Source organism: Kogia breviceps, chromosome 1, assembly GCF_026419965.1.
Source record: "Kogia breviceps isolate mKogBre1 chromosome 1, mKogBre1 haplotype 1, whole genome shotgun sequence".
Classification (NCBI taxonomy): Eukaryota; Metazoa; Chordata; class Mammalia; order Artiodactyla; family Physeteridae; genus Kogia; species Kogia breviceps.
Genome location: NC_081310.1, coordinates 40,855,077 through 40,882,061, shown reverse-complemented (window position 1 = coordinate 40,882,061; position 26,985 = coordinate 40,855,077). Strand labels below are relative to the sequence as shown.

General features: G+C 36.3%; 1 protein-coding gene across 1 annotated transcript in view; it reads left to right on the top strand.

Annotated features, from left to right (window-relative positions):
• The window catches only part of SMYD3 (SET and MYND domain containing 3), a 739,596-nt gene that overhangs the window by 198,934 nt on the left and 513,677 nt on the right, over nt 1-26,985 (top strand). The window contains exons 3-5 of the mRNA XM_059068124.2: nt 11,026-11,133; nt 12,707-12,764; nt 14,667-14,803. Of these exons, the coding sequence (XP_058924107.1) occupies nt 11,026-11,133; nt 12,707-12,764; nt 14,667-14,803 (303 nt within the window). The remainder of the gene's footprint in view (nt 1-11,025; nt 11,134-12,706; nt 12,765-14,666; nt 14,804-26,985) is intronic.

Sequence of the window (26,985 nt, the reverse complement as noted above, 5' to 3'; positions counted from 1 at the left end):
CACCAGGGACTGGTTTCGTGGAAGACAGTTTTTCCATGGATGGGCTTGGGGGATGCTGCAGGCAGTAATGCGAGCGATGGGGAGCGGCAGGTGAAGCTTCGCTCACTTGCCCGCCACTCACCTCCTGCTGTGCGTCTAGGTTCTTAACAGGCTGTGGACTGGTACCGGTCTGCGGCCCCCGGGGGCTGGGGACTCTTGGAATAGACAGTCTAGAAATTGGCCCCGTTCTGTGTTCTTTTATGTGATAGTTAGCTATGGCCATGAGAGAGGACTCAGAGAGACTCAGGAAAAAGTTTAGTATACTCATAGATCCTAGAAACAGGAGGGATAGATTGCCGCATAGCATCATGTGCGGAAGCCTCGGGGTGGTCTGGAGGCAGAAAGGAGGAGAAAGGGGAAAACTGAGGCTGGAGCCTTTATTAAGGTTTCCGCAGGATTACTCAGCCATAAAAAGGAACGAAATTGGGTCATTTGTAGAGACGTGGATGGACCTTGAGACTGTCATACAGAGTGAAGTTAAGTCAGAAAGAGAAAAACCAACATTGTATATTAACGCATACATGTGGAATCGAAAAAAAAACTGGAATAGACGACCTTATTTACAAAACAGAAATAGAGACACAGAAGTAGAGAACAAAGCAGGGGTGGAATGAATTGGGAGATTGGGATTGACATATATACGCTATTGATACTATGTATAAAATAGATAACTAATGAGAACCTACTGTATAGCACAGGGAACTCTACGCAATGCTCTGTGGTGACCTAAATGGGAAGGAAATCCAAAATTAGAGGATATATGTATACCTATAGCTGATTCACTTTGCTGTACAGTAGAAACTAACACAACATTGTAAAGCAACTATACTCCAATAAAACTTCAAAAAAAAAAAAAAAAGGAAAGGAAAGGCAGGGTAAGGTAAACAGTTTAGGATTGGCTAATTTGAATAATTCCAGAGGGCTTTGAGCTATAGGAGTGGCCTCTTGTTTCCTGGTTCCAGGCTCTGAATTTTAAAGTAGATGGAGGGAGGTAGGGCTCTGGATCGGCTAGTTTGCATATCAAAGGCATGCTCCCTGCTGAGCCTTTTGCTGTCTCTAAGAATTGCCTAGCTCTAGGATGGGCAGTCTCTCCAGCCAGAAAGGTTTTTAAGATGTCAGAATATCATAATATACAGAAAATTTTAAAAATATAAATGCAACCCCACACGTGTAGCCAGTTGACTTTCTACAGAGGTGCCAAGGTATTTCAATGTTGAAAGGCTAGTCTTTTCAGCAAATTGTGATAGATATGCACATGGAAAAGAAATGATATAAATACAGTTTTCCCCCACCAACGTCTCATAATAGATTACAGACTTAAAAGCTAAAGCTATAAAACTTTTAGAAGAAAACTTAGGAGAAAATCTTTGGACCCAGGGTAGGTCAAGTTTCTCAGGCTGGACGCAGAAAGCACTCACTATACAAGACATATTGATAAAGTGAACTTTAGCAAAGTTGAACCCTTCTGCTCTTTGAAGACATCACTAAGAAAATGAAGACAAGCCACAGGCTGGGGAAAATATTTGTAATGCATATATATCCAACCAAAGAGTTGTATCCATAATTTTTTTTTTTTTTTCTTTTTGCGGTACGCGGGCCTCTCACTGTTGTGGCCTCTCCCACTGCGGAGCACAGGCTCCGGACGCGCAGGCTCAGCGGCCATGGCTCACGGGCCCAGCCGCTCCGCGGCATGTGGGATCTTCCCGGACCGGGGCACGAACCCGTGTCCCCTGCATCGGCAGGCGGATTCTCAACCACTGCGCCACCAGGAAAGCCCCATAATTTTTAAACAGTGCTTAAAATTCAGTAGTAAGATAATCCAGTAAAATGGACAAAATATTTGAATAGACCCTTCAGTAAGATATACAGTAGAAGATGCTTAACATCGTTAGTCATCAGAGAAATGAAAATGAAAACCACAGTGAGATACCATTACATACCCACTAGAAAGGCTACAATGAGAAAGACTGACTATACCAAGTGCATACAATGAAGAACAACTGGAACCTCATACTCTGCTGGTGGGAATGTGATATGTTACAACTGCTTTGGAAAAGTTTGGTAGTTTCTGAAAGTGTTAAATGTGCACTTACCAACTAACCCAGCAATCCTCCTCCTAAGTAGTGTGTGTGTGTGTGCGTGTGTGTGTGTGTGTGTGTGTGTATACACACATAGATACACCCACAGTTTACTATTACTCAGCCATAAAAGAGAACTATTGATATATGCAGCAGCATGAGTGAATCTCAGAAACATTATAGGGAGGAAATAAAGCCAGATGGAAAGAAGTAGTACTGTTCTGGGACAGGCACAACTAGTCTGTAATGATGGAGACCAGATTACTGGTTGCCAGGGATTGAGGGGTTGAAAGTAAAGGCCCACAAAGGAACTTGTGGGAATAATGACAATCTATATATTTTTATTTTAAAATTAATTTATTTTTATTTTTGGCTGTGTTGGGTCTTCATTTCTGTGCGAGGGCTTTCTCTAGTTGCGGTGAGCAGGGGGCGGGGGCGCCACTCTTCATCGCAGAGCTCGGGCCTCTCACTGTCGCGGCCTCTCTTGTTGTGGAGCACAGGCTCCAGATGCGCAGGCTCAGTAGTTGTGGCCCACGGGCCCGGTTGCTCCGTGGCATGTGGGATCTTCCCAGACCAGGGCTTGAACCCGTGTCCTCTGCATTGGCAGATGGATTCTCAACCACTGCGCCACCAGGGAAACCCTGACAATCTATATCTTAATTTTGGTGTTGGTTACATAAAACTATACACTTAAAATGGGTCCATTTTATTGTAATGTAATTTATATCTCAATACATTCTTTAAAAAATATTGCTCACTGTGGAACCATTAGGTATGCATAGATCTTATTTCTTCCTCTGTAATAAAGTGATCACAACCTTTCAGCCACTCAAAGAATGAGACTGCTGTTTGAGGGAACCATTATGAGATGGTAAGCATTGGGGAAGGAAGACCAAACAGAAGGCTGAAGAAATGGTCTAGATCAGTGATATTCTTAGCATTACATTCAACTAGAGTCTCCATTTTAACACTCTACTGCTTATTCATAATCATGCCAATAGTAAGAAGGTGTTTTGGGACTCTCTGGTATACAGACTTCTGGTTAACTGTCTCTTTTTCAGTCACTTTTTAATCCCATTCTCTGTCCCATATGTAGTCTTCAATTCTAAATTCTTGTTGGAGTTCTGTTTGGCAGGAGTCAAAGACTTTGAAGGTAACTGCCTCCAAAGTTACCTGCTACTTTGAGGCAGCGTCCTTTGCCCTGTTCCTGTAGCCTGTTCTCTTACCTTGACTTTCTTACTTAATGGAAATGAGGTTAAACACCTCATCCATTGATGGCCCTTCTGGTTCACTTTGGGAGTTAAAAACTTGATAATTACTTGTGTTGGGGAGATAAAATGCATGTGCCCCATCTGCCATGTTCCACTAGAACTCGGCATTGACATTTTGATCAATCTAGCATGGAAATTTCTTTCAAAAAAGTCCGTAGAGGTGAATGATTTATTTTGCCCTTCCAGCTAAAATGTATCAGTTAGGTCATTCCATCTTGATATGACCTCTCACTAGATCAGAGATTGGCAAACTTTTTCGGTAGAGGGCCAGATAATAAACACGTTAGGCTTTGTGGGCCATAGGATTTCTGTCATAACTATGCAACTCTGTTGTCATAGTATGAAATTAGTGAGTGTAATACTATGAATTGGCTATGTTTCAATAAAACTTCACAGAAACAAGTGGCAAAATGGATTTGACCTGAACCTTGTACTAGATTGATTTACTTTGGGACTCTAATGTTTTTATTTATTATAAGGTTCGTCAATTAACCAAGAAGCTAATTCCCATTTTCCTAAGGAGTAATACTTTATTCTTGTTTCTTTTGTCAACTTCTTGCCCTATGACCATCCTCCTGCTTTATTCTGTCTTTATATTTGGCCCTATCTGTCTAATTCGGTTCAGGCTAGTGGGAAGGCACTCTTGTTCTACATTTGTTACAGCATCCAGAAAGCTTTTAAAGTGCTAAGTCTAATGTCTATCACTAGGTCTCTAGTGTGTTCTGAGGAGATTTTACACAAGATTTTAATCAATACCTGTCAGTCAACTATAGCTTGTTAGCCAGCATGCTTAGCTTTCCAGTTTTCTTTTCCCAGATTCGAGCTTTTCAGGTCTTCATGCACCTGTCAACCTGTAATTCATTAATGTACTACATTTGAAGCATACAGAAGGAGATATTATTTACTTGCTATTAAGCAGCCTGTAAGTGAATGGAAAACTGTTGGGTCTCTTTTCTTTCCTGCAAGTTGCATGGCAACTCAACTATCCTAAGTTTTGCCTATAGCAGACCTCTGTAGATGATTGATTGTGAGCGGAGTGAGTCATGAACATGTGGTTAAAAAAAGTCATGACAATATTTCACATAGAAAATGTTCAATAAATAGTGGTTATTAATCACAAAGTGAACTTGTTGAATAAGCTGGCTTAAAAGAATTCGTTTCTTTTTTACATATTTTAAGGCAATTTCTTTTCAATACCCCCAAATCTGAGGAAAATACCATTCCAAATTTTCAGTTCTCTGTAAGCCTAACATGGGGAGGTTTCAAGCCCTTTTGACATAATTCAGATTATTTTTGTTATGAATGGGTATTACAGAATCATAGATTTGTATCATTGAGAGGCTACCTTAGATATGATTGAATCCAGTCCTCTTACAGAATAAACGTCTAGGGAGCCCTGATTGTGAATTAGATGTGTTTTACTGAAACTGGATTTAATATGTATTGATCCTTCCCAAATTCCATCCCACAAAATAATAAGCTGCCCTAAACTGAGTATTTTCTTTTTTTTTTCTTTTTTTTTCCTTTGCGGTACGCGGGCCTCTCACTGCCGCTGCCTCTCCCGTTGCGGAGCACAGGCCCCGGACGCGCAGGCCCAGCGGCCATGACTCACGGGCCCAGCCGCTCCGCGGCACGTGGGATCCTCCCGGACCGGGGCACGAACCCGCGTCTCCCGCATCGGCAGGTGGGCTCCCAACCACTGCGCCACCAGGGAAGCCCTAAACTGAGTACTTAATCCAACCAAAATTCAGTGTTAAATAGTATTGAAATGGGTTATTGAGCTGTAGTGGCTTTGTATCCAAGGCAGGGAGGGAAATGTTACAATAATAGTGTAAAGGTTATTTTGTGTAAAAAAGAAGAAATAAATGGATTTTCTCTTTCTGTTGTAACATCTCATCAATCTTCTCCTTTCATAATTAAGCAATCAAGACCGTCTCAGACTGGCCAAAGCAAGAATTGCTAGGGATTTTCCTGACTTTCTTTTTGCATGGCCTTAATTTCAAATAAACAGTGGTAAATATATAGTAAATTATGTCACCTAAATGGTACTGATTTTAGAATAAATCATCAGATATCTATTGAACACCTGTTACATGCATGCTGCACCTAGTTGGTAGTATACTTATTTAAGAAAACCAGACATAAACAAAGCTAAAAATAAAATAATATTTAAAAATTGATAAAAGTTTACTGAATCTTTGCGTTACAAAAGATTTCATTGGTATTACAAAAGAATTCATTGAAGCATTTTTTAACATTTAAAAATTAATACATTTAAAAGATTTTTTGAGTTACAACCAGGTTTTCCAAAATAAACAAATGTTAAAAAGTTGTTTATTAACCGTGATTTTGCTTTCTTTTTCATATAAAAATGCTTCTCCCTGAATCACAGTTATTAGATATAAGAAAGATAATTATGTTTTGCTTTTATTTATAAATATAATACATGATATTAGTCAGAGATAACAGTATTGGAAAAGTATGAAGAGAAAAACAAAAGTAGCTTTTTCTTATACGAAAAGCTGGAAAATTATTGCCAATTTCCAGTATTTTAGATCTACAATGAGCATTCTTAAGCTTATTTATGTACACCATTTAACTTAGGATTAATTGCATTATAAATATTATTTCTGTGCCAGCAAAATGTACATTGAAAATCCTGATATTTACAGCCAAACACCCATCAGAAAGATTAGGGAAACTTATAATTCCAAGGACAAGGTTAGAAAGTCCCTACTTCCCTACACCCTAGAAACTTCTGAATTAATATTTTCATTTATCTTTGCTATACTAATGGGTCACCTATGTTATCTTGTTTCTATTAACATTTCTTTGATCACTTGTTTGGTTTTTAGTTTTTGTTTATTGGCATTTCTTTTTTAGGCATGAATTTTCTCTTCATGTCCTTCAGTTTTTTTTCTATTTTTATGGAAATATTCACCCTTTTCTTAGTTATTTTAAAAGACCTCTTTGTATTTTGGAGGCAGTTAACACTATCTACATACATATTTAAAATTTTGTTTTCCTAATTTGTCCTTTATCTTTCAACCATATTTGTGGTATTACGTTTCTTCCTTCTGATATACAAGTTATTTATTTTTATGGAGTTTTATGTGTACATCTTTTCATTTATGGTTTCTGGGTTTTATGTCCTGCTTTAGAAACTCTTTTCACACCTGAATATTCTAAAATGTTAATTCCTATAGGGCAACAGTTTAATCATAAGTGTAGAATAGTATTTTGTTGTTTAATCTATTTAGTATATATATAGTGACCTCCTTTTCAAATTTTGTCTAGCTTAGTGGTTTTTCAACCTTAGCTACACATGGAATTCCCTGCAGTGATTTAAAACAATTTAGACACCTGCTATGTCATTGGTACTGTGAGACTCTCTGGGTTGTGTCCTAGGCTGTCTATTTAAAAATATTTTTTGTTATATATGTGTGTGGTGTGTAACTGTAGCATTATTCTGGATCTGAGGTTTTCAGCTCTCTCAGACCTAACTCCATCTTTCTATGACAGTTATTTTTATTGTCCTCTCTACTATCTTGAAATGAAATTTTTTAGGTAATACAATCTACCTAGTTAATGTATTTCAAAATTCAATATCGATATAAATGCCATAACTGGAACATAAAGGAGAAAAATCATTAGACAACTTAAAATAATATGTACTTTAGTGTGTAAATGCTCAGGCGTGACTAGACCAAAAGACATAATTATGAAGTCACATACTTGTATCTATACAGAGTCACTGTGAAAAGGGAAGTACAAAATGCAGATCAGAATATGTGTTTTATTGGTTAACAGAAATACTACAGCTGGTGTTGGCTTCCGTGATACTCCCTTATGAAATATTGAGTAATTTTAGCTAAAGTCCTTAAAATGCAGTTTTCCCTTGACTTACATAGAGAATTCTGTGCTATTAAGACTATGTAAAAACAAAGTCTTTGTTTTTATGTGTGAAATGAGGTTAAGTTCTAGGCTCAGATAATTATAAACAAGTTTGTCACCTTTATATAACGTCTGATTGGACATTTAAATGTCCTACTGGATTTGGAACAATTCTTTATTCTATGGAACTGTCCTACACAGGATGTCTAGCATCTCTGGTTCCTGGCCAGTGAGTGCCTATGGTGCTCCCCAAGCATTGTGACAAACAGAAATACCCCCATAAAATTCCCAAACAACTCCCAAGATTAGGATTACTCCCATTGGAAAACACTGGGTTTAGTTAATAGTTTATGTTCCAAATCAATATAAATACTGTAAAACATACTAAAATATATAAAATCTGAAGTTGTTTTTGAGTTGTACATGTACTTATACATGTAATTGAATCAAAGACATCTTAATTTCTTTTTATTGCCCCATCTAAAACGCTTGTCTCCCATTGTCTTTGTTTCTTAATGCAATATTTTAATTTCCTTTGTCTTTCATGCTAATTTGTGCTTATTGTACATCATCGTTCATTTTCAACTATGAGAATAGAAAACCTTACAGTCAGTATTGTGAACAAAATCTTAATTCCATCCTGTATTTGCAGTAATAGAAGAAAATAGGAAAAAGTAAGTCAAGGGGTTATCTTTGAGAAAGTGGTAGATATATAATGTGGCCCTTGCGGTGTTGACCAAGGTTAAAGTTTGTAGAGTGAAGATAATGCCTAATGTTTTTGTATGATTGTAAAGCTTTGCTTCAAAGTCAAATGCAGTTGCTTAGAAAATATCTTTGTAAGCCTTTTCTGTGGTATGCTTCTGTTAGTAAGCCTTATGGTAAGATGTGACCCTAATAATTAATGTTTTAAAAACATGGTTTTTAATATCATGGTAAGAAATGAAGTAGGCTGTAAAGTTGACACTATTACAGGCCAGTTTCAAGTGGTATGATTACTTTCCATATTTATATAGATCTGATTTGGCTTTTAGATGAAGAATGAACATCTTTTTTTGCTGAAGCAAGTGGGAAGGCAAGTATGTCTGATGTTTTCATGCAGTGATCGAGGAACAGCCTAAAGAAACATATTTCTACTTTCTAATTACTGTTGAGAAATAAGAGCTCAATTTTAATTATGTTAAAGAAATAAAGTCATTTTTGACAAGAGTTTTCTAAAATTTGGAAGTTTCATTCTAAATAATGTCATGTAACAGATCAGTTGATTCATTACCTTGGGTACATGTTGTAGTTCCTTTTCTCTGGTAAGCTTCCAGGAGGCTGAGCTGCTCAAAACTAGAGGTTTTAACAATAGAGTTATAGATGATCCCATATAGTTAAGTATCAATTAAAATCTGCTCTTAAGATCATTTGATCCATTATCTCAGCCTTATTCTACTAGGTACAATTCTTTTTCAGCTAGACACTTACTTTCAATACCAAATGAAAATTCTTCCACCAAAACTATGGTTCGTCCTTCAATCAGTAATCAAAAATGTCCACTCTCTAGTTTCCTGTCAGTGAGAATGATTGTGAATTTGTCTGCTTAACTCACCCTCATTCAAAGATGAGCTGAAGGAAAGAAAGTGTATAGGTTTATTTGAGTCAGTATATACCAACCTAACTTCCCAAAGGATGGCAATAACAGTTATGGGAAGCTATGTTAATTTATTTATACAAGTTTCTTAAATACAATATTTTAGAACTTCTAGTAAGCTAAATATATTTCGAATCTCTAAGCAGGGTCTACAATATGAAGTATTTTTCAAACTTATTTGGCAATGTAACCATATTTATTTTAGGGATCTTACAACACACTGGTACTTGCTGATTGTTAATCTAAGACTAGCCCCCTGAACAATAGAAACCTTTTCTTTCACTGAGTTATATTCTACTGACATTAAAGTAGCTCTATGAAAGGCCATTGTGTTGTGAACTATTGCCAAAGACATTGTCCAGTTTGCTGATTAGCATTCTTGGAATAAATTCCTCCTGTGATTTAATACTTGGTAAAGCTATGTGTTTTTCTCTTATGTCAGATGAGAATTACCTAAGCCATTATGCTTTCTTTTTGCCTTGTCTGTGAGGCAGCTCAAATAATTGTTGCACACAAGCACGATAATTACTTAGCTCTCCTGTTAAGCTTACTAAGAACTTATACTCTCCCCCTTTATATTTATGTAGCTTGGTAGTTAGATCCCAGCTCTTGAGCCTTACTTTTTTCATCTTTAATATAAGGATGATAATATCTACCATTTGGATTATTGTGAAAATCAAATGAAATATTTTTTAATTGCTTAGTCATGTGTCTAACACTGTAGAATGCTAAGTAAATGCTAGAGGACTTTTTTTCATAATTTTTACATTTTCTGTTTCTAATTTTACAACCTTATTTCATACTCATCTTTACTTTGAAAGCAACTCAGTTTTATTTAGAAATGAGTAAAGTATAAATACTAAAAAAAAAAAAATCACATTAAGAGCATTACCATAGTGGATATGAAGGAATGAAATGAGGCAACTGTGAATAAAGTTGATAAAAGAAGTACCCCTTGTAAACAATGTCTCCAAGATTTGGTTTATAAGGAAATAGCAGCAGACAAACCACTTCTTCACCCAGCAATCTGACACAGGCAGTCTTTCTGAGCAAAATGCTGTCTTGAACTTGAATCTGAGTCACAGTTTCATAGTAGCTGCAGCTACTATTTTGGTTATGCTGCATGTTGTGCTGTAAGTGCAAAAGAGAAACCTCTTCTATGGGGATTTTATTGGCCCAGAATTTGGGAGTGATTGAACTTCCAGCTCTCATTTGGAAAAGAACATACTAGATATTTGGTTTAGCTGTCTTCCACTTGCCAGGGTTAAATATTGGATACTCTGGATTTTATTTCCTTATAGAAGTAATCCCATGTAAAAGGAGTCATGGCATTTCTGACGTCGGACTCCAGAATAATGTCCATCCATTTAGTCCTCTTATTCCTAGTGTTGCGAGATTGGTGACTGGCTCTGTGGTCTCTTCAGCCCCACTAGCACATGGCTAGGATCCTGGGAAAAGTGACTCTATAATTTATCATACAAACCACACTTTTCAGAATGGCAAGGGACACTATTAATAATTAGGCCAGTACAACATAAATAAACCAAAATGGTCCTGGGTAAAAATGACATTTGGTCATTTTAGCTAATAACCCCTTTCTATCTTGTCTTAAAAACACAAAAAGATTTTCTCTTTATGTTAGCCCTCCTGATATTTCTATACTTACTATAATAGTGCAGGAATTCAGAAAGCTCTCTGCCCTGTTTTGAGTTTTTTGAGCCATGTGTTTTATTTTCTAATTTGGAGTGATATTTTCTTTTTGTATCCAAAATCACTGTCTGTTATTAAATCCTATTTAATCACCTAAAGGGCTATCTTATAAATTATTAAGAAAGATATAGTGATTCTTTCTTTGGACTCTACCAGTTAGGTAATAACCAAGGGACAAATTGAAGGACAGAGGTGAAATGGAAGTCCTTGATGTCCATGCCTGGTAATTGCATACTGAATCCTGGATCATTAATAGTATTATAATATTGCTTTCATTTTCTATTTGCAGTTATATTTAGGCTGTTGAAATTAATGTTGATGACTCACAACATTCAAAACCAGTGTAAATGAAAGTTAAATTTTTATGTCTTATATGCCCTCCTCACTCTTGTGTTAACAGAAAAAAGCTTGGCAGGACCACAAGCGAGAATGCAAATGCCTTAAAAGCTGCAAACCCAGATATCCTCCCGACTCTGTCCGACTTCTTGGCAGAGTTGTTTTCAAACTTGTGAGTATAAAACTTGTGAAATATGCTTGGGTTTTAATTTAACATAAGCACTTGCAATTGCATGTATTATTCATATTTAAGACTGAATTTAAATCCATGTTAAGGTAGAAGGTGGATTATTCCAGGGAGTGTCTTAAGACAAGACTTGTTGTTTTCCTATTGATCACAGCAGTGACGAAGTGCACTGCCCCTCTTTGAAGACCCTGTGTGTGATCTCCCATGAATAGAAACATAAAGTCCTAGTTTGGGGCATGAGATGTTAGTGATGCCTTTTACTTTGCCTTTAATACTTTTCTACTGAGAACCAATGCACAGGGCAAGTATATAATTATTTTTCTCCTCTTCAAGTGAGATTTTAATTTGATGATAATTAATCTTACAAGGAAGGATACTTATCTTTTCTTTTTTTTTAAGCCAACATTCACTGAAATTGTTTCTCCAGTCCCTTTCCCTACTCTGCCAAAGCAGCTAGTAGATTCCCTGAAATCCCCCTCTGGTGACACCTTCCAGTTTTGGATTGTTTTTTTTTTGTTTGTTTGTTTTTTGGCCAGGCTTTAGAATGAATATCTCTTTATTGCAGGCTTTAGCTCTCTTGTGTCCTGTTGTCTGTTAACTTCTTTTGGCAATAAAATTTCATAGAGGAATTTAGGAACGTAAAAGTATATACCTAAAACTGATGCAATGTTATATATCAACTACATCTGTACTAAAAAAAATGGATTTAGAATACCAAATTGGCATTGTCTTTGGACTGAATATACAACATCTGTCACATATACTTACTACTATTTTTAAATGTACATATTGTGTTGAACTAAAATACACAAATTTATTTCAGAGCAACTTTGTCATTATGTGTTTCTTTAATCACTGGATATTAAAAGTATAATAATATTATATTTGAGTCTGAACTTTTTTTTTTTTACTTTATTAGTGTTGAAAAGATAGAGAACCACTGTTAGAGCAGAAATGGGTTGCTTCAGAATCACCCAGGGCTCTAGTTCTCAGTCTTCACCTGACCTACGGAATCAGAATCTCATAGAAAGGAACTGTAATGATAGTTACTTTCTGTTGAGCACTTACTATTTCTAGGCCTGTGCTAATTGCTTTACGTGATATATCTTATTTCATCCCACAACAACTCAGTGCTATTATTACTCCTGTGTTTCACAAAAGGAAATTGACACCTCAAGTTTAAGTAACGTGCCCAGGGTTGCACAGTTTGTAATAAGCTCTTATTTTTATTCATCTATCTTTGCTTTTCTATAATAATTAGTAGTAAAATCCTTACAGTGATACAGTCTGTGGTAGAATTGGGGAAAAAAAGAAAAGAATGGAAACTTCTTGTAAAAGAAGTTTGTGTTTGGAAATTAAATTGGTGGGTCAATTTGTAACACAGATTTTAAAGTTGTGACTGATTGAATAATTTAACTCTAAGGATGATGAGAAGGATAATATAGAAAATTATCTTTTTAACGGACTTGCATTTGAATATTTAAAGATGTGCAAACATATTCATTTATATATTGGCGCACTTGAAATTGTTTTTGGTGTTTTCCCCCTTTCTTCATAGATGGAAGAAACACCCTCTGAATCGGAGAAACTTTACTCATTTTATGATCTGGAGTCAAGTAAGTGATTCTCTATCAGCATCTTAAAAGTTCTATCATTTATTTGCTGAGCTGATGAGTTGCCTTTTTTAAAAAAAAAATACTTTGTTTTTCTGTCTCTTTATTATGTGAGGCAGCAAACCTTTTCATGCTTTTATATAGACTGACACATTAGCTTATTTAATTTATTCTAGGGTAGCTTTGGCCCTAGAGGAGTTTGTGAGGTACCACAGAGGTGTCCAAGTTAGGCAGTGAGGGGAGTATAACCCTTTGTCCAGCTGACAGAATAAATTTTACTTCTGTTTTTCCCTTCTTCCCACTTTTGGTTTCTTTCTTTTTTTTTTTTTTTTTGGTACACGGGCCTCGCACTGTTGTGATCTCTCCCGTTGCGGAGCACAGGCTCCGGACGCGCAGGCTCAGCGGCCATGGCTCACGGGCCCAGCCGCTCCGTGGCATGTGGGATCCTCCCGGACCGGGGCACAAACCCACGTCCCCTGCATCAGCAGGCGGACTCTCAACCACTGCGCCACCAGGGAAGCCCTTGGTTTCTTTTTGATGTTAGGGAACAGTAATGTGAATGGGGGGTCCAGGGAACATTTAGATAATAAGGAAAGTAGACAGTACCGATGAGAAAGTAGAAAGTACTTAGGCTCTCTGACAGTGCTCTCTGACAGCACTGAGCGTTGTCCTTCTGCTGAACTACGATGGTGGTGGCCAACCTCCTTAACACTAAGAGGCTTTGCAAATCTGAGTGTTAAGTGAACGTAGGGTTTGTGTTTCTTTCTATTGGCACAGATCACAGATCCTCTTCATTGAAGTTGTAAATGACTTTTAAGTCAAAAGTAGCAAGAGCTCATGGAGTAATGTGCTATACAGTTTGATATTTTTAGATGGAGACAAATAAAATCATCTAGTACAGATTTACAGTTATGGAATCCTAAGTGCCAATGATAATAAATTATTATTTAAGGAATCATTGGGTTAATTTGTTCTGTTGAACAAGCAATTTAAAGAAAATACGTAGACCTGATATGAGCAACAGAGTTATGCTGTAATTTCATCTTGATCTATCTTTTCAAGTTTTAATAGAGAACTAGTCATTTTTTTCTTCTTATATTACTGCTAGGTAAATAACATCTCTTGCTTTGAGTTTTACTATGAACATTAGCCCTGCTCAGTAGCAATGTCGTACCTGCTGCCTTAAGTGAAGTGCTCTCAAACGTTATTAATTGAACTGTGCACTCCTAGTCTTCACACCCCTTTGTGGTATATATGAAACTGAGTTTTTAAAGGGGTGATATTGGCTTTGGAACTTTCTCCTTCTGTTTGGGTTGCAGCAGTATCATATCTTGTTTATTAAACCTGAAAAGAACTTGAAAATTAGATTTCTTTGGTTGATTCATGTTTTTTTCTCGATGTACTTTCTACTTGACCAATTTCACCAATTTGAACTTAATTTAACTGAACTCTTCAGTTCTTGCTTTCTGTTTTTTTGTCTTTGAGATGATACTGTTTATCAGTTAGTTATGATCTGGTTGTAAATTGTTTCATGGAAAAGTCTACTTAAATTCACTAACTAAATAAGCATTTATGGTAGTTTGAACATGTGTGCAGGAGGATGTAGAAAATCTACTAACACACCTCATTACTGATTTTGGTTTTAATGTTTTTTCATCTGTGTGTGTATTTGTTTTGTTTTGCTAGGTGTTTGATCTTATTTTGTAGATAAAGTTTGGCAGAATTTGATTGATAATGTATGATAATGATTTGTAGTTGTCAAAAAATAAAAAGATGCATTTGATCTCTGTCAGAATGGAATCTAGGGTAGGAAATATCTGCCTTAACAGCTACCATTGAATACCTGAAGATTATCCATTGAAATTTCACTGTGTGATTGTACTATTTATTTTCTCTTTAAAAAAGATATTAACAAACTGACTGAAGATAAGAAAGAGGGCCTCAGGCAACTTGCATTGACATTTCAGCATTTCATGAGAGAAGAAATAAAGGATGCTTCTCAGCTGCCACCTTCCTTCGACATTTTTGAAGCCTTTGCAAAAGTAAGTGTTAACTTTGGTATCTTTGCTAATGCCATAAATCAACGCTTTACCCGCTTTACTCCTTATTTCATTGTTGATCCATGAAAATCCAGGACCCCTCATGCCTTTATCAGTCCCCTGCTTTACTGAGTAGAGAATGGGAGAATGTATTGCTTACATTGAAAATAGTATTATTTTTTCTGCTTTATCAGTATTCTTAACTAATGGCCCAAGTATGTTCATTGTCAGTCCTCAAATCACACCCTCAAAAGAGTGTGCTTTCTTTTCTCAAAAGAAAGTAACATATTCCATTATTTTTTATGAATGGATTTAAGTTTGCCATTGAGTCCATTTAGTTTTGTGGTGGTTGTTTCAGCAATGGAACCTTCCTTGAAGTGAAAGAAATCATTGGAATCCATTTCTTGATTAAGTGAATTTTAAATAATATGAAAATATAACCATTTCTGATTTTTAAATAATTGCCCAAATTGCCAAAATATTTGTTTAAATGTTTTAAGTCATGAAAATCTTAGATTAGGGTTAGAAAATAGGTATAATTTAATATTTCATTGTGGTCTGTTGGTAATGGGTACCTGAGTGCTCTTTTTGGAAGTGATTCTGAGGGTTTGTTTGGGTCCAGAGAGAAAGAATGCACTGATTGATTCTTTTTCTTTTTTAATTTATTTATTCGTTTATTTATTTTTGGCTGTTTTGGGTCTTTGTTGCTGTGCACGGCTTTCTCTAGTTGCAGTGAACGGGGGCTGCTCTTTGTTGTGGTACATGGGCTTCTCATTGCAGTGGCTTCTTGTTGCGGAGCACGGGCTCTAGTTGTGTGGGCTTCAGTAGTTGTGGCACGTGGGCCCAGTAGTTGTGGCTCACGGGCTCTAGAGTGCCAGCTCAGTAGTTGTGGTGCACGGGCTTAGTTGCTCTGCAGCATGTGGGATCTTCCTGGACCAGGGCTCAGACCCGTGTCCCCTGCATTCTTAACCAGTGCGCCACCAGGGAAGTCCCTGATTGATTCTTGATATCTACCCTGGGATAGGGACAAAGGAACCAGTATATCCTTTGTTATTATCATGTGTTTGCCATCCTTACTTTCTCACATTGTGTGTTTGGATTTGTTTAAATATTGATCATATTTTTAATAATAAGTAAAATTTTACATTTGAGGGTGATTTTGTCAATTTTACAATGTATATGCACACATCCAATGATATATTTATCTTGTGAATATTTTTAAAGAATGTTTTATAATCTGCTTATTTTCTAAGAATTTAAATGTGATTAGTGTGATTGCTACAGATCTATTCTTGTTTTTCCCAAATGTAGTTTTATTCTTTAGGGTATGCTCTTACGATTTTCTGATAATATCATCTTAGCATTACATTCTGGTTTGTCTATTAATTAAAATTGATTTCAAAATGTAAGTGTTGTTTATAATGCATCTGAGAAGTTTCTCATGTTTATTTCATATGCTTCTGAAAATTACAACCTATAGTAATGCTGCGTATACAGTGCACACAAGCTCTTTCAATGTTACATGCTACACAACGTAATACCTACTGAAAGATTAAAATATACCTTATGATGACTGTAACTTCATTTCTAGTGTTTCCTATTGTTGAAAAATGTTCAAGTGCTAATTACTGGAGTTAATAGTGGTCGTAATAACTATTTAAAAATACTTTCATTGCATAGTGTAAATTGTAAATTACTATCTTATTTCTCCTGTTTCTTTTAAAATAATTTTAATCTCATGTATCTTACAATGAACTTTTCTCTGTGCTGTGTAGGGGGAAATTCTGTCATTACGATTAAGCAGACACAATTTTAATAATGTGCTTTCCTTCTCCCCACATACTTAACATTTGTTATTGCTACAAAAGTAAAACATACATTTTTGTAGTGTATGGGGGAATTGGACTCAGAGCTGTGATTTCTGCCTTAAAATATAGGTTAATAATCAGAGGAAAGCAGCATTAACCTATGGCTTTGTACTTCCTTGTAAAAGTTTTGTTTATATTTTATAGACTGTAGTTATTTTTCTGTTTATACATTTGTCCTTAAAAGAGAAAACTCTCCTCCTTCTCCCCTCCGCCTCCTTGTCCTTCATTGTTTAGAAGAATAGAATAGTCTTATATTAAGCTAATCAGTGTTCTGCAAAGCTTAGGGATGAGCCACTGAGCTTACAACTTTGCAAGTGTGTGATGACGCCAATCATAACAAATGCGGTGGAAGTGGGTGGAGAATGCTGGACAGGGAATTTTATCCCTATCGACTGCCCCCGCCCCATCTTACTGGCATAGAATTAATCAAAGAGAAGAAATGGGCACTTCAGAGAGTGCTGCTTTCTTTTGCTGCTCCTACATGTGCAGCCTGTCAGGAGTGGTTCTATGCTGACCTGCCTTTCTCACCTTAAGGAACTAACTTTTTAATTTACGCTTCAAAGAAAGCTGGCTTTACCTGGGCTCAAAAAGAAAAGCCTGTTATATGTTTTGCTTTTCCTCCCACTCACTTATGTTCATGCAGGTTCTGTGCAGGTATTAGACACGCGAAGCTTGTGTTTTGGCTCCTCTAATTGTCATTTAAGACGAGGAATTCTGAGAGCTTTTCCAAATTTGTTTCTATCTTAACTTTTTTGAATCCTTGATTATGGACTTTTCCAAACACACACAAAAGTAGAGAGACAATTCTAATGAACCCTCATGTTTCCGTCACTTGGTTTCAATAATTTTCAGACTTGTTTTATATCTGATAGATGTCACACAGATGTTCTTTTCCTTTAGTTGAATTTCCAAACATTCCTTATAATTACTCTTTTGCTATCAGTCCTCTTGGCCTCCTGAGAGATGTGTCTGTTAGTGAATTCACTGATCAAATTATGCAAGTTTTGTTTTGTTTTGTTTTTCTTTTTGTTTGCAGCACTCTTGTCCAGGGTTATCAAAATACATGGTTAATTCTAACTCTGAAAATTATCTGCCAAGGCAAAGATCCTCAGCAAGTCAAAAGTTTCACTTGGGGGTATGCATACATGTATCAAACTTGTACTGCCTGGAAGGGAAAGGGGTTGGTGGAAGATGAGAAGGTTCTTAATCCTGAGAGCAAATTTCTTCTCTGCTGAGCTGATAGCTTTTTCTCATAGAAGACCATGATGAATTCCTCAAAAGTTAGCGATTTAGGGCTTCCTTGGTGGCGCAGTGGTTGAGAGTCCTCCTGCCGATGCAGGGGACACGGGTTCATGCCCTGGTCCGGGAAGATCCCATGTGCCGTGGAGCGGCTGGGCCCGTGAGCCATGGCCGCTGAGCCTGTGCGTCCGGAGCCTGTGCTCCACAACGGGAGAGGCTACAACAGTGAGAGGCCCGTGTACCGCAAAAAAAAAAAAAAAAAAAAAAAAAAAAAGTTAGCAATTTATACTTTGAACACTCTGGGGTTTTCTGCTGAAAAATAGTGTGTATTTCTTGTTGGACTAGATTCTTAGCGCCTCTTGTGCTACTGTTGCCCAGGACTTGGTTCTGCTTGAAAAATGTGCCCCGGCCCCCTTCACTACTCCGAACACATTACTGTGTAGTCTGTTTTCCAGTTTTATTTCCAAGTGTCCCTTTTTTCTCCATTTCCTGATCACCAGTATGAGCCTGCCACTCCCCATCCCCACATTCACACGCACACACAGAGCAACTGGCAGTTGGGATTTAGAGATAGTAGTTTGCTGTATAAAATATCCTGTCGACATCTGAACTTATTGCCTGGTTGTAAACATTAAGTAGGAAGGAGACATTTTTCTAGGGGAGGATATCAAGGAGGACTTCACATAGGAAGCAGAAATTAATGGCATGAATTTCAGAAGAGGAGATGGTGTTGGGAAACAATTCTAGACAATGGTTTAGAAATACTTGTGGGGAGTGAGGGGGTACTGACTCCCCTAACCCCCGGGTAAGAAAAATATATTGACTTCCTATGAAGAAGATTTGGAAAGGCATTTGTTAACAGTGGAATACATGTTTCAGTTATATTTAGTGATTACAAAAAGAGTTTGAATGAAAGCGTGATGCTTAAAATGTTTGTTTTGCTTTAGGTGGTAAGAGAAAATTAGCGAGGGTAGTAGTACCTCTAGAATTTCTATAGCTGGCGAGCTGCAGAGTGATGATCTGGTGGGATGGAAACGTGGGAGTGATTTGCTTGAAGCTTTATTTGCATAAGTTTTTTTTTTTTTTAACTTAGATTGTATGTTACTTGGGGGTGTGGCTGAATAAAAATAAAAGTATAAGGTATGAGGAAAGTAGTGGTTCGCCACTGACAATAATGAAGGTGGCCAAAGGGTGGGAGATGTACTGGGGATACTTGTTAGTGAGCACAGTGGAGGCGCGTGGCTATTTGTATATTCATCAAAAATAGAGGCCAGACTCATCTCTGCTGGCTCTTTTTCAGATTGTTTGGAGAAGGGAAGATGTATGTTTCCGTCTCCACAGGCCCCTCCTCCTTCCCACTCCCCAACTTTTTTTCCTTTCACTTCTATTTTGAAATAAGATTACTGGTTAGATTTCAAAATGGATTTATCTTGGCAAGACAACTCCTTTGGTTCAATCTGTTGATTGAGTTTGAAACATTTGCTACAAATATAGAGAATGTATATACAAATAATGATGACTATAAACTTTAAAAGGTGAGAAAATTACAGTTAGAGGGCAAATTTAAATGGGAGGTTGAATAGTAGTATGATGGCTAAGTTGCTTTTTCAGACAAGTGAAATTCTCTCAACCTCAATTTCCTCATCTGTAAATGGGAATAATAATAATAATATTTACAGATTAAAGTGAGGATTAACTCTAAAGTACTTAGAGTGTCTGACACGTTATTAATTTCTACTACTGCTCTGCCTATTTCCCATATTTATTTGTATTCTAGTATAAAACTTCAGTGTTGTGTGTCTCCCTGTGTTATCATGTAGCCAAGAGTGTAATCTGCAACTGATTGTAAACCAGTCTCAGATGGTTGCTTACAGTTGTGCCCAGTGCTGGTATCCCATGCCCATGCTGAGAATTACCTATCTTGTTGAGAAAAAAATTTTGCAGGCAGATAATAGTACCTTTCCCCTAGTAACTGGCTTGGTTTCAGCCCATCGCTATTGTGGACGGAAATCGTTTACTATGTCCTACATTCATCGCAACTCCATGGTTTTAGAGTAGTTCCTTGGGATTTCATGTAGGAAATATAAAAGCAAGCTTACTATGATGAATGAAATGTTTCTCACACATGAATCTTAAAAGGATGAAATTAAGTTTTTGTTAGTTGTCATGTCATAGTTCACTGAAATGACATGGAATGTCTCTATTCCATCCCCCCAAATATACACTGGTAATTATTGGTAATGGTTATTCTAAATTTAATGTCAGTAGACTTAGTTCTGAGCTTATTTTCTATGCATAGAGTATATTTTTTAGCGATCACTGTGCAGAGTTCTAGAACAATATACTTATTTTTTTTTCTGGACTTAAAACTTCCTTTTCTAAAACTGCATTTGGTAGACTGATTAGAATGTGATAAGCTCTGAACAAAATAATAGAAAATGGGCTAGTTGCATAAAACGTTTCAAAACCAGACATTAAATTGGAAGCAACAAGAATGAAAGTGAACTTCCTGACCACAAAACAGATGTCATTGTTAGTGCTGCCAGACCTCTGCAAAGTACGTTTTAACTTGATAATATTATATAACTGCAACAGAATTTTTTGATTAGAAATTTCACATCTGTTTGAGAAGATGTTCCCTCTTTTTTTCTTTTAAAAAAAATAATACTTTTCCTGGGAGAATGTTATTTTTGTTCTTTAGGGCACATCTGTGACCTCCAGAGCTTGCCTTCTGAACTCTAATTTTTAATGCTATTAGGGGGAGCTGGTTTTGCAATATACACTGTGATTGTATAGATTTGAAAGTGAGAATTTTAGGTGCTTTTTGTACTATGATACTTAAAGTTTACATTCAGTTTCATTCTGAGTAAATTTTCACTGGGGGAGAATTTTTGTTTATTGGAGAAACAGTGGAGAATGGGTTAAAACGAGAATCTGCTAATTCATAGGATGAAAATGAATAGTAATTTAATATTTTTGATTGAGATATGTTAGAAATAAGACACAAATGATAATATATTTAAGATTATACTTGCATTTGCCTGGTATGTGCCTTTAGAGTGTTAATAGTCTATGTGATATTCTGCCATAGCCTCATAATTTTAGTAAAGTATATAAGTCATCATGGAGGAAAAAATAACTAAATAAACCGTTATTGGATCTTTTTACTTGCTGAAGAATGGTGTACCTCAGTAAAAGGCAAGAACAAATTTATGATATATTCAGTTTTTTAATCTTAAATTTTCCGTTTAGTTAGCCCTCTCATTCTGGATGTACTGGTGCTTTATTACTTCAGTGTTGCTGTTAGGCTAATTTGTGGGACAGATATTACCACTATTGTTTTGAAAGGTCAGGAGTGTGTGTGTTTTCCACTTGGAGGTTTCAAGTTCATATAGGACCAAATTTTAGAGCCTTTTTATTGATCAGCTTAGTTGAATTTCACTACCATAGCACGCTATAAAGTAGTAAAGAAAGCAATCTTTTGAATTAGTAAAGTGATGAATTATCTAATTACAAAGCTTATATGAAATGGTGGTATGATAACAACTTTGACTGCATTACTAAATGATCCCAGTGACTGATCAGATGTGCCTGGATTCCATTAAGGAAAAATATGCCATTAAATATTTAATACTAAAAGCAAGGAGACACACCAGGATTGGTAACCTCCAATCACCAGGGTGCATGTATCTCTACATTTGGAGGTAGTTGCTAGTTGAGACATCTCTCTCGTCTGCTCACAACAGTTGCTAGAAAACTTCATTATTGAGATTATACTTTTCTTCTGGTTTTAAGTAAAGCAGGCAAACAGCCAACATTCTTAGCTGCATGCACATCCTGGCATTCTAATTATGAAAAGCTGATGCATTTATAATTTATTTATTTATTTTTTACAATAGATTGAATCTCTGAGGAGATTCAAGAGACAGTTATTCTCAGAAATGTTCTTCCAAGTAAAGCGACATTTGTAGGACACTTGAGATTTCAAAACAAAACAATTCATGTATTTTTAATGATGATATTTATCTATTATGTTCTTCATTATTAATCATTCAGTTACTGTTTCTCTTCGTTTATGTACAAATAACCTATGATGAGGTGGTGTCTGTTTATCATAGTTAAGGACCAGATGCCAATGAACTTCTGAAGTTCAGAAGGATAATTAGTAAATTCTTAATCAGCATTTTTACTTACATGTGTGTTGGTCAAGGTTGATTATGTTCATAAGGCTAATGCTTTGATTAAAACTATTAATGGATAAACGTGTTGGCCAAGCCTTGTTGCCTTATTTATTTGAGTGTATAACTTGCCATTAATTCATATAGAGGTAATATTTTTAAAATGACAGTATGTCATTATGAAATGGTAGAGGTTACTTTCATTGCTTTGGCCTTCCCTTTAGTGACAAAAACCTTTATTAGAGTACTATGTCTCCCTACTAGAGTATGACTTTCTTAGAGCTAGAAATTACATTTTCTTTATTTTGAATCCCTAGAAATCTTCATTGTATACAGTAGGTATTTAATTGTTGACTGAGTTAAATAATGCATGAAAACTGTACCTTTTCTGTTTTATGGTGTATTCTTTGTTAAATGTATTTTAAAATTATTACATTACTGTAAATATACAACACTAGGTAAAAAGGAATCTTTATTATGGTAAAATTCAGTAAGTTCAGTTGATAGCTCAGAATCACAGAAGCTGTTATTATCATAAATTCTTCAGGGAATAATGAATCATTATATTAATTATTCCAGAGTTTAGCAAACCTTTTCTGTAAAAGCCCACATATTTTACACTTTGTAAGCCAAGAAGCAAAAATGAATTATTACTGGCGATTTGTAATGCACACTGAGAGGGTTACTTATGGTCTCCATGGCAACTCCTTAACTCTTCCATTATAGTTGAAAGCATCCGTGGATAATATATAAGTGAACAGGCATGGGTGTCTTCCAATAAAACTTTGTTTACAGACACAGAGCATTGATTTTCATATAATTTTTACTTGTACCCAAATATTCCTCTTTTTATTTTCCCCCAACCTTTTAAAAATGTAAGAAAACATGCTGAGCTTGCAGGCTGTGCAAAAACAGGTGGTAGATCAGATTTGGTCCATGGGCCATTGCTTGCCAACCTTTAAATTATTTTTTGTAAGCCAAAAGGTTTTTTTGTACACAGTAGGAGACAGCACGTGTTATCAAAAACTTCTCTAGTTAAAAAAAAAAGATAGGAAATATTTTATCTGTTACCTTCTAACAAGCCACTTGTTCTACAGTTTTACATTGCCAATGACATTTGTAAGCATAGTATGTATACAGTAATTTTTTTTGAATTTATTATTTTTATCCTCAAAACATTTGATTCAATAAATTCAAAATGTTTTAATTCAGTAATATAGTAGAAGAGATGTAGTATTTCACTAAGGATTAGGAAGAAATAAAATTCTTAAATAGAAAAAATGTGTACTTTACTAATGTCTTACATACTTAAACTATCATTCTTGGTCTTTTGTTTTTGTTTTCTTTAACTACAGATGTTATACATTGTTACTTTGCCTTGAAAAGAAATGTAAATATACATTTTTCTTTTTAAAAAAATTTATTTGTTTAATTTATTTATTTTTGGCTGTGTTGGGTCTTTGTTGCTGCGCGCAGGCTTTCTCTAGTTGCAGCGAGCGAGGGCTACTCTTCGTTGTGGTGCGTGGGCTTCTCATTGTGGTGGCTTCTCTTGTTGTGGAGCACGGGCTCTAGGCATGTGGGCTTCAGTAGTTGTGGCTCGCACGGCTCAGTAGCTGTGGGGCACGGGCTTAGTTGCTCCGCAGCATGTGGGATCTTCCTGGACCAGGGATCGAACTCGTGTCCCCTGCATTGACAGGTGGATTCTTAACCCCTGTACCGCCAGGGAAGCCCCAAGACACATTTTCCTAGTAGAATTATTTTGGCTGTGTAACTCAGGTTCAGAAATTTTTTGTTTGAGTCTTCAGATCTTTTTCTTAGATAATGGATATTGCCTTCAGATTTTACTTTGTGATTTGACTATTTCTGTTACGAATGAGAAGGACCTCTCATGGGAGGAAAAAAAAGGTTTTAGGGGTATAACACTAATAGTAATGAAAAATTGTGATAAACTGCTCTGTTAAATTTTACTATTTTTAGAAAAAGAGTGATAGTTTTGATGGCAGAAATCAGACATTGCTATATGATGAAGAAAACAAGGTGGTATATTATAAAGGTAAGCAGGTAAGTTTGGGGATGGCTTCTCTAAGTCAGATGAAAAAAATGTGGCCTGATCAAGAGAGAAAATAGCCCAACTACTATCTGAAAGGGTCAATTTTCATTAAATTTTTCTTCAGTACCTAGTGTTACATATTTAAAGAGACGTATTTAGATAAATGTTCTTTGTAAAGTATGACGAAGGAAGGACAGAAAGCCCTGTCATATTGGGCAAGCTGAATATATCTCAGTATCTGGAAGAGCTTTGTCATTAGAGTGGTCCAAGGGTGTATGAGGCTGCCCTGGCATAGCTTGGAGCTTCCTGTCCCTGGAAGTGTTTCATTCCAGATTAGAAGCACATGTCAGGATGAGTTATCTCCATGAATAAGGTAGGGCTTGATGATATGTAAAGTGCTCTGTGTTTGTTGTATTCATGCTGCATAATGGAAGAATGTAGTATATCTTTCCCCATTCTCTCTATCCAAGTCCAGCTTATTTCTTTGATGAAATCCACCTGACTAGGATTGATCCTTCCCTGTTGTAAAATCAGTAGCCACTGGTATTTTCTATGCCAGTCATTTGGCAATGGTGAATGTTCTCTCTTTTTATTAGCTATATGTCTTCATTCCCAGTTAGATTGTAAACTTTGTGAGAATAGGAGTCATGTTACCCAATTCCTTCCTTAAGCATAGTACAACTGTACAATTTTAGGCCTGAAAAGATCACAGAAACTATCCAGTTCTGTAGTCTCCCCACTTCCTTCCCTCTCCCTCTTTCCATGAATGCATCAGTTGTGGCTCAGAGGAGGTTAATAAAATAGTCACCCAATGACAGGATGGATGCTAAAATTTAGGTCTTTTGAGCTCAAATGCTCTTTCTCCTAGTTTATGCCTAAGTGCTCAAGAATTACCTACTAAGTTGAAGTAAAAATGTGATAGAGCAAATAGAACTTAACGTTACAAACAACTTTTCAACAATATCTATTCCTTATATATTTTTTCTAGCTTTATTGAGATGTAATTGACATATAACATTGTATAAGTTTAATATGTGCAGTGTGTTGATTTGATACACTTACATATTGCAAAATGATTCTGACTGTAGGGTTAGGTAACACCTCCATCAACGTCACATAATTACCAAATTTTTTTTGTGTGTGTGGTGAGAACATTTAAGATCTAGTCATGTAGCAATTTTTAAATATGATACAGTATGATCAGCTATAATCACTATGCTATCCAGTAGATTCCAAGAATTTATTCATCTTATAGCTGGAAGTATATACCCTTTGTCCATCTCCCCATTTCCTGGCACCACCCCTCTCTATGCCTTATATTGAAGGTTATCAGTGTAAAGCCAGAAAATTAAGAATAAGTTACACCGTAGAATTACTCTTAACAGCATTGGAAACTAGATTAGATTGTCTCTATAATGATGAGTTTCAGTCTTAGGGACTCTGTATGGCTATGTTTAAATGATGGTGACTTTCCAAACTATCTGGATACATTCCCTTCAGAATACTCTGTTATAAACAGAACTGCTGTATGACATACTTGACAGTATGTGGATTTGTTTTGTATTCCTCATTTTTTTTGTCCCATATTTACCAGGAGGCCAGTGGGTATTTAGACACTGCCCTTTGTCTTACATTAACAGATCAAGGGATAATTGAGAGATTTATCAGAAGTTGCCTAGTGCTGCACACACCCAATTTTATTTTTTATTTTATTTTTTTTACTCTACAAAGTACTTTAACAAATATAATCACATTTATTACTTACAACAACCTTCTGAGTTATTGTTATTATTCCTTTTGCAGATAATGGAATGCTTAAGGTCACATTGTTATTTTGTTTTGTTTTGCGTTACCCGGGCCTCTCACGGCTGTGGCCTCTCCCGTTGCGGAGCACAGGCTCCGGACGCGCAGGCCCAGTGGCCATGGCTCACAGGCCCATCTGCTCCGCGGCATGTGGGATCTAGCCGGATCGGGGCACGAACCCGTGTCCCCTGCATCGGCAGGCGGACTCTCAACCACTGTGCCCCTAGGAAAGCCTGGTCACATTGTTTTTAAATAAAGGAACCAGAGCTTTAACTTGACTATCATTGTTTTAGATTTTCTCCATCCCACCACACTGCATTCTGTGTTATGTTAGTTTTGTGTTAAAGCTCTAATTATGAACTATTGTAAGCCTTAGGAGCAAAACGAGAGTGAAAGAATTGAGAATATGTATGATAAGATTTCTATCACTAATACTAAAGCACTACTATAGGCAAAGCTTTAAATTATTTAATTAGGATTCCTTCTGTTCTCATACAGGTGGTGCATCATGTCTTACATGTCTCTGCTTCATATATTCACATCTAAAAAGGGCTGGCAGGGAGGGTCGGGGAGGGTGGGTTTTTCATATCAAATATTTCTGAGCTGATGCTGCCACAACTCTATGTGAAAATAAAGATGATTGAAATGGAATTCGCATGGAGTTAAGCTAACTGTTGAAATCTAGATTCCACAACCTTGAAGTACTGAATATTAAAACATTAATTATTCAAGAGCCTTCAGCTTGGTTCTGTCTTGTTTTCAAGCTGTTATTGGATGTTTTTTCTTGTAATTCTATAAATGTTTGCATTTATGGATTAAATCATTTTATAATACAAAAGAATATATATGCAATATAGAATAAAATCCTCTTTGGCTTCTTTGGCACACTATTTTTTCTGTTACGGGTATTTATTTGCCCTTAAGATTTATACCTGACATTAATAACATAGGCAAATAATTTAGAAATACTGTTTTTGAACAAATACTTGTCAAGTAAAAGCATTGAAACCATGTGTGACCAAATTTGGCATTTGTGGGAGCCATTTA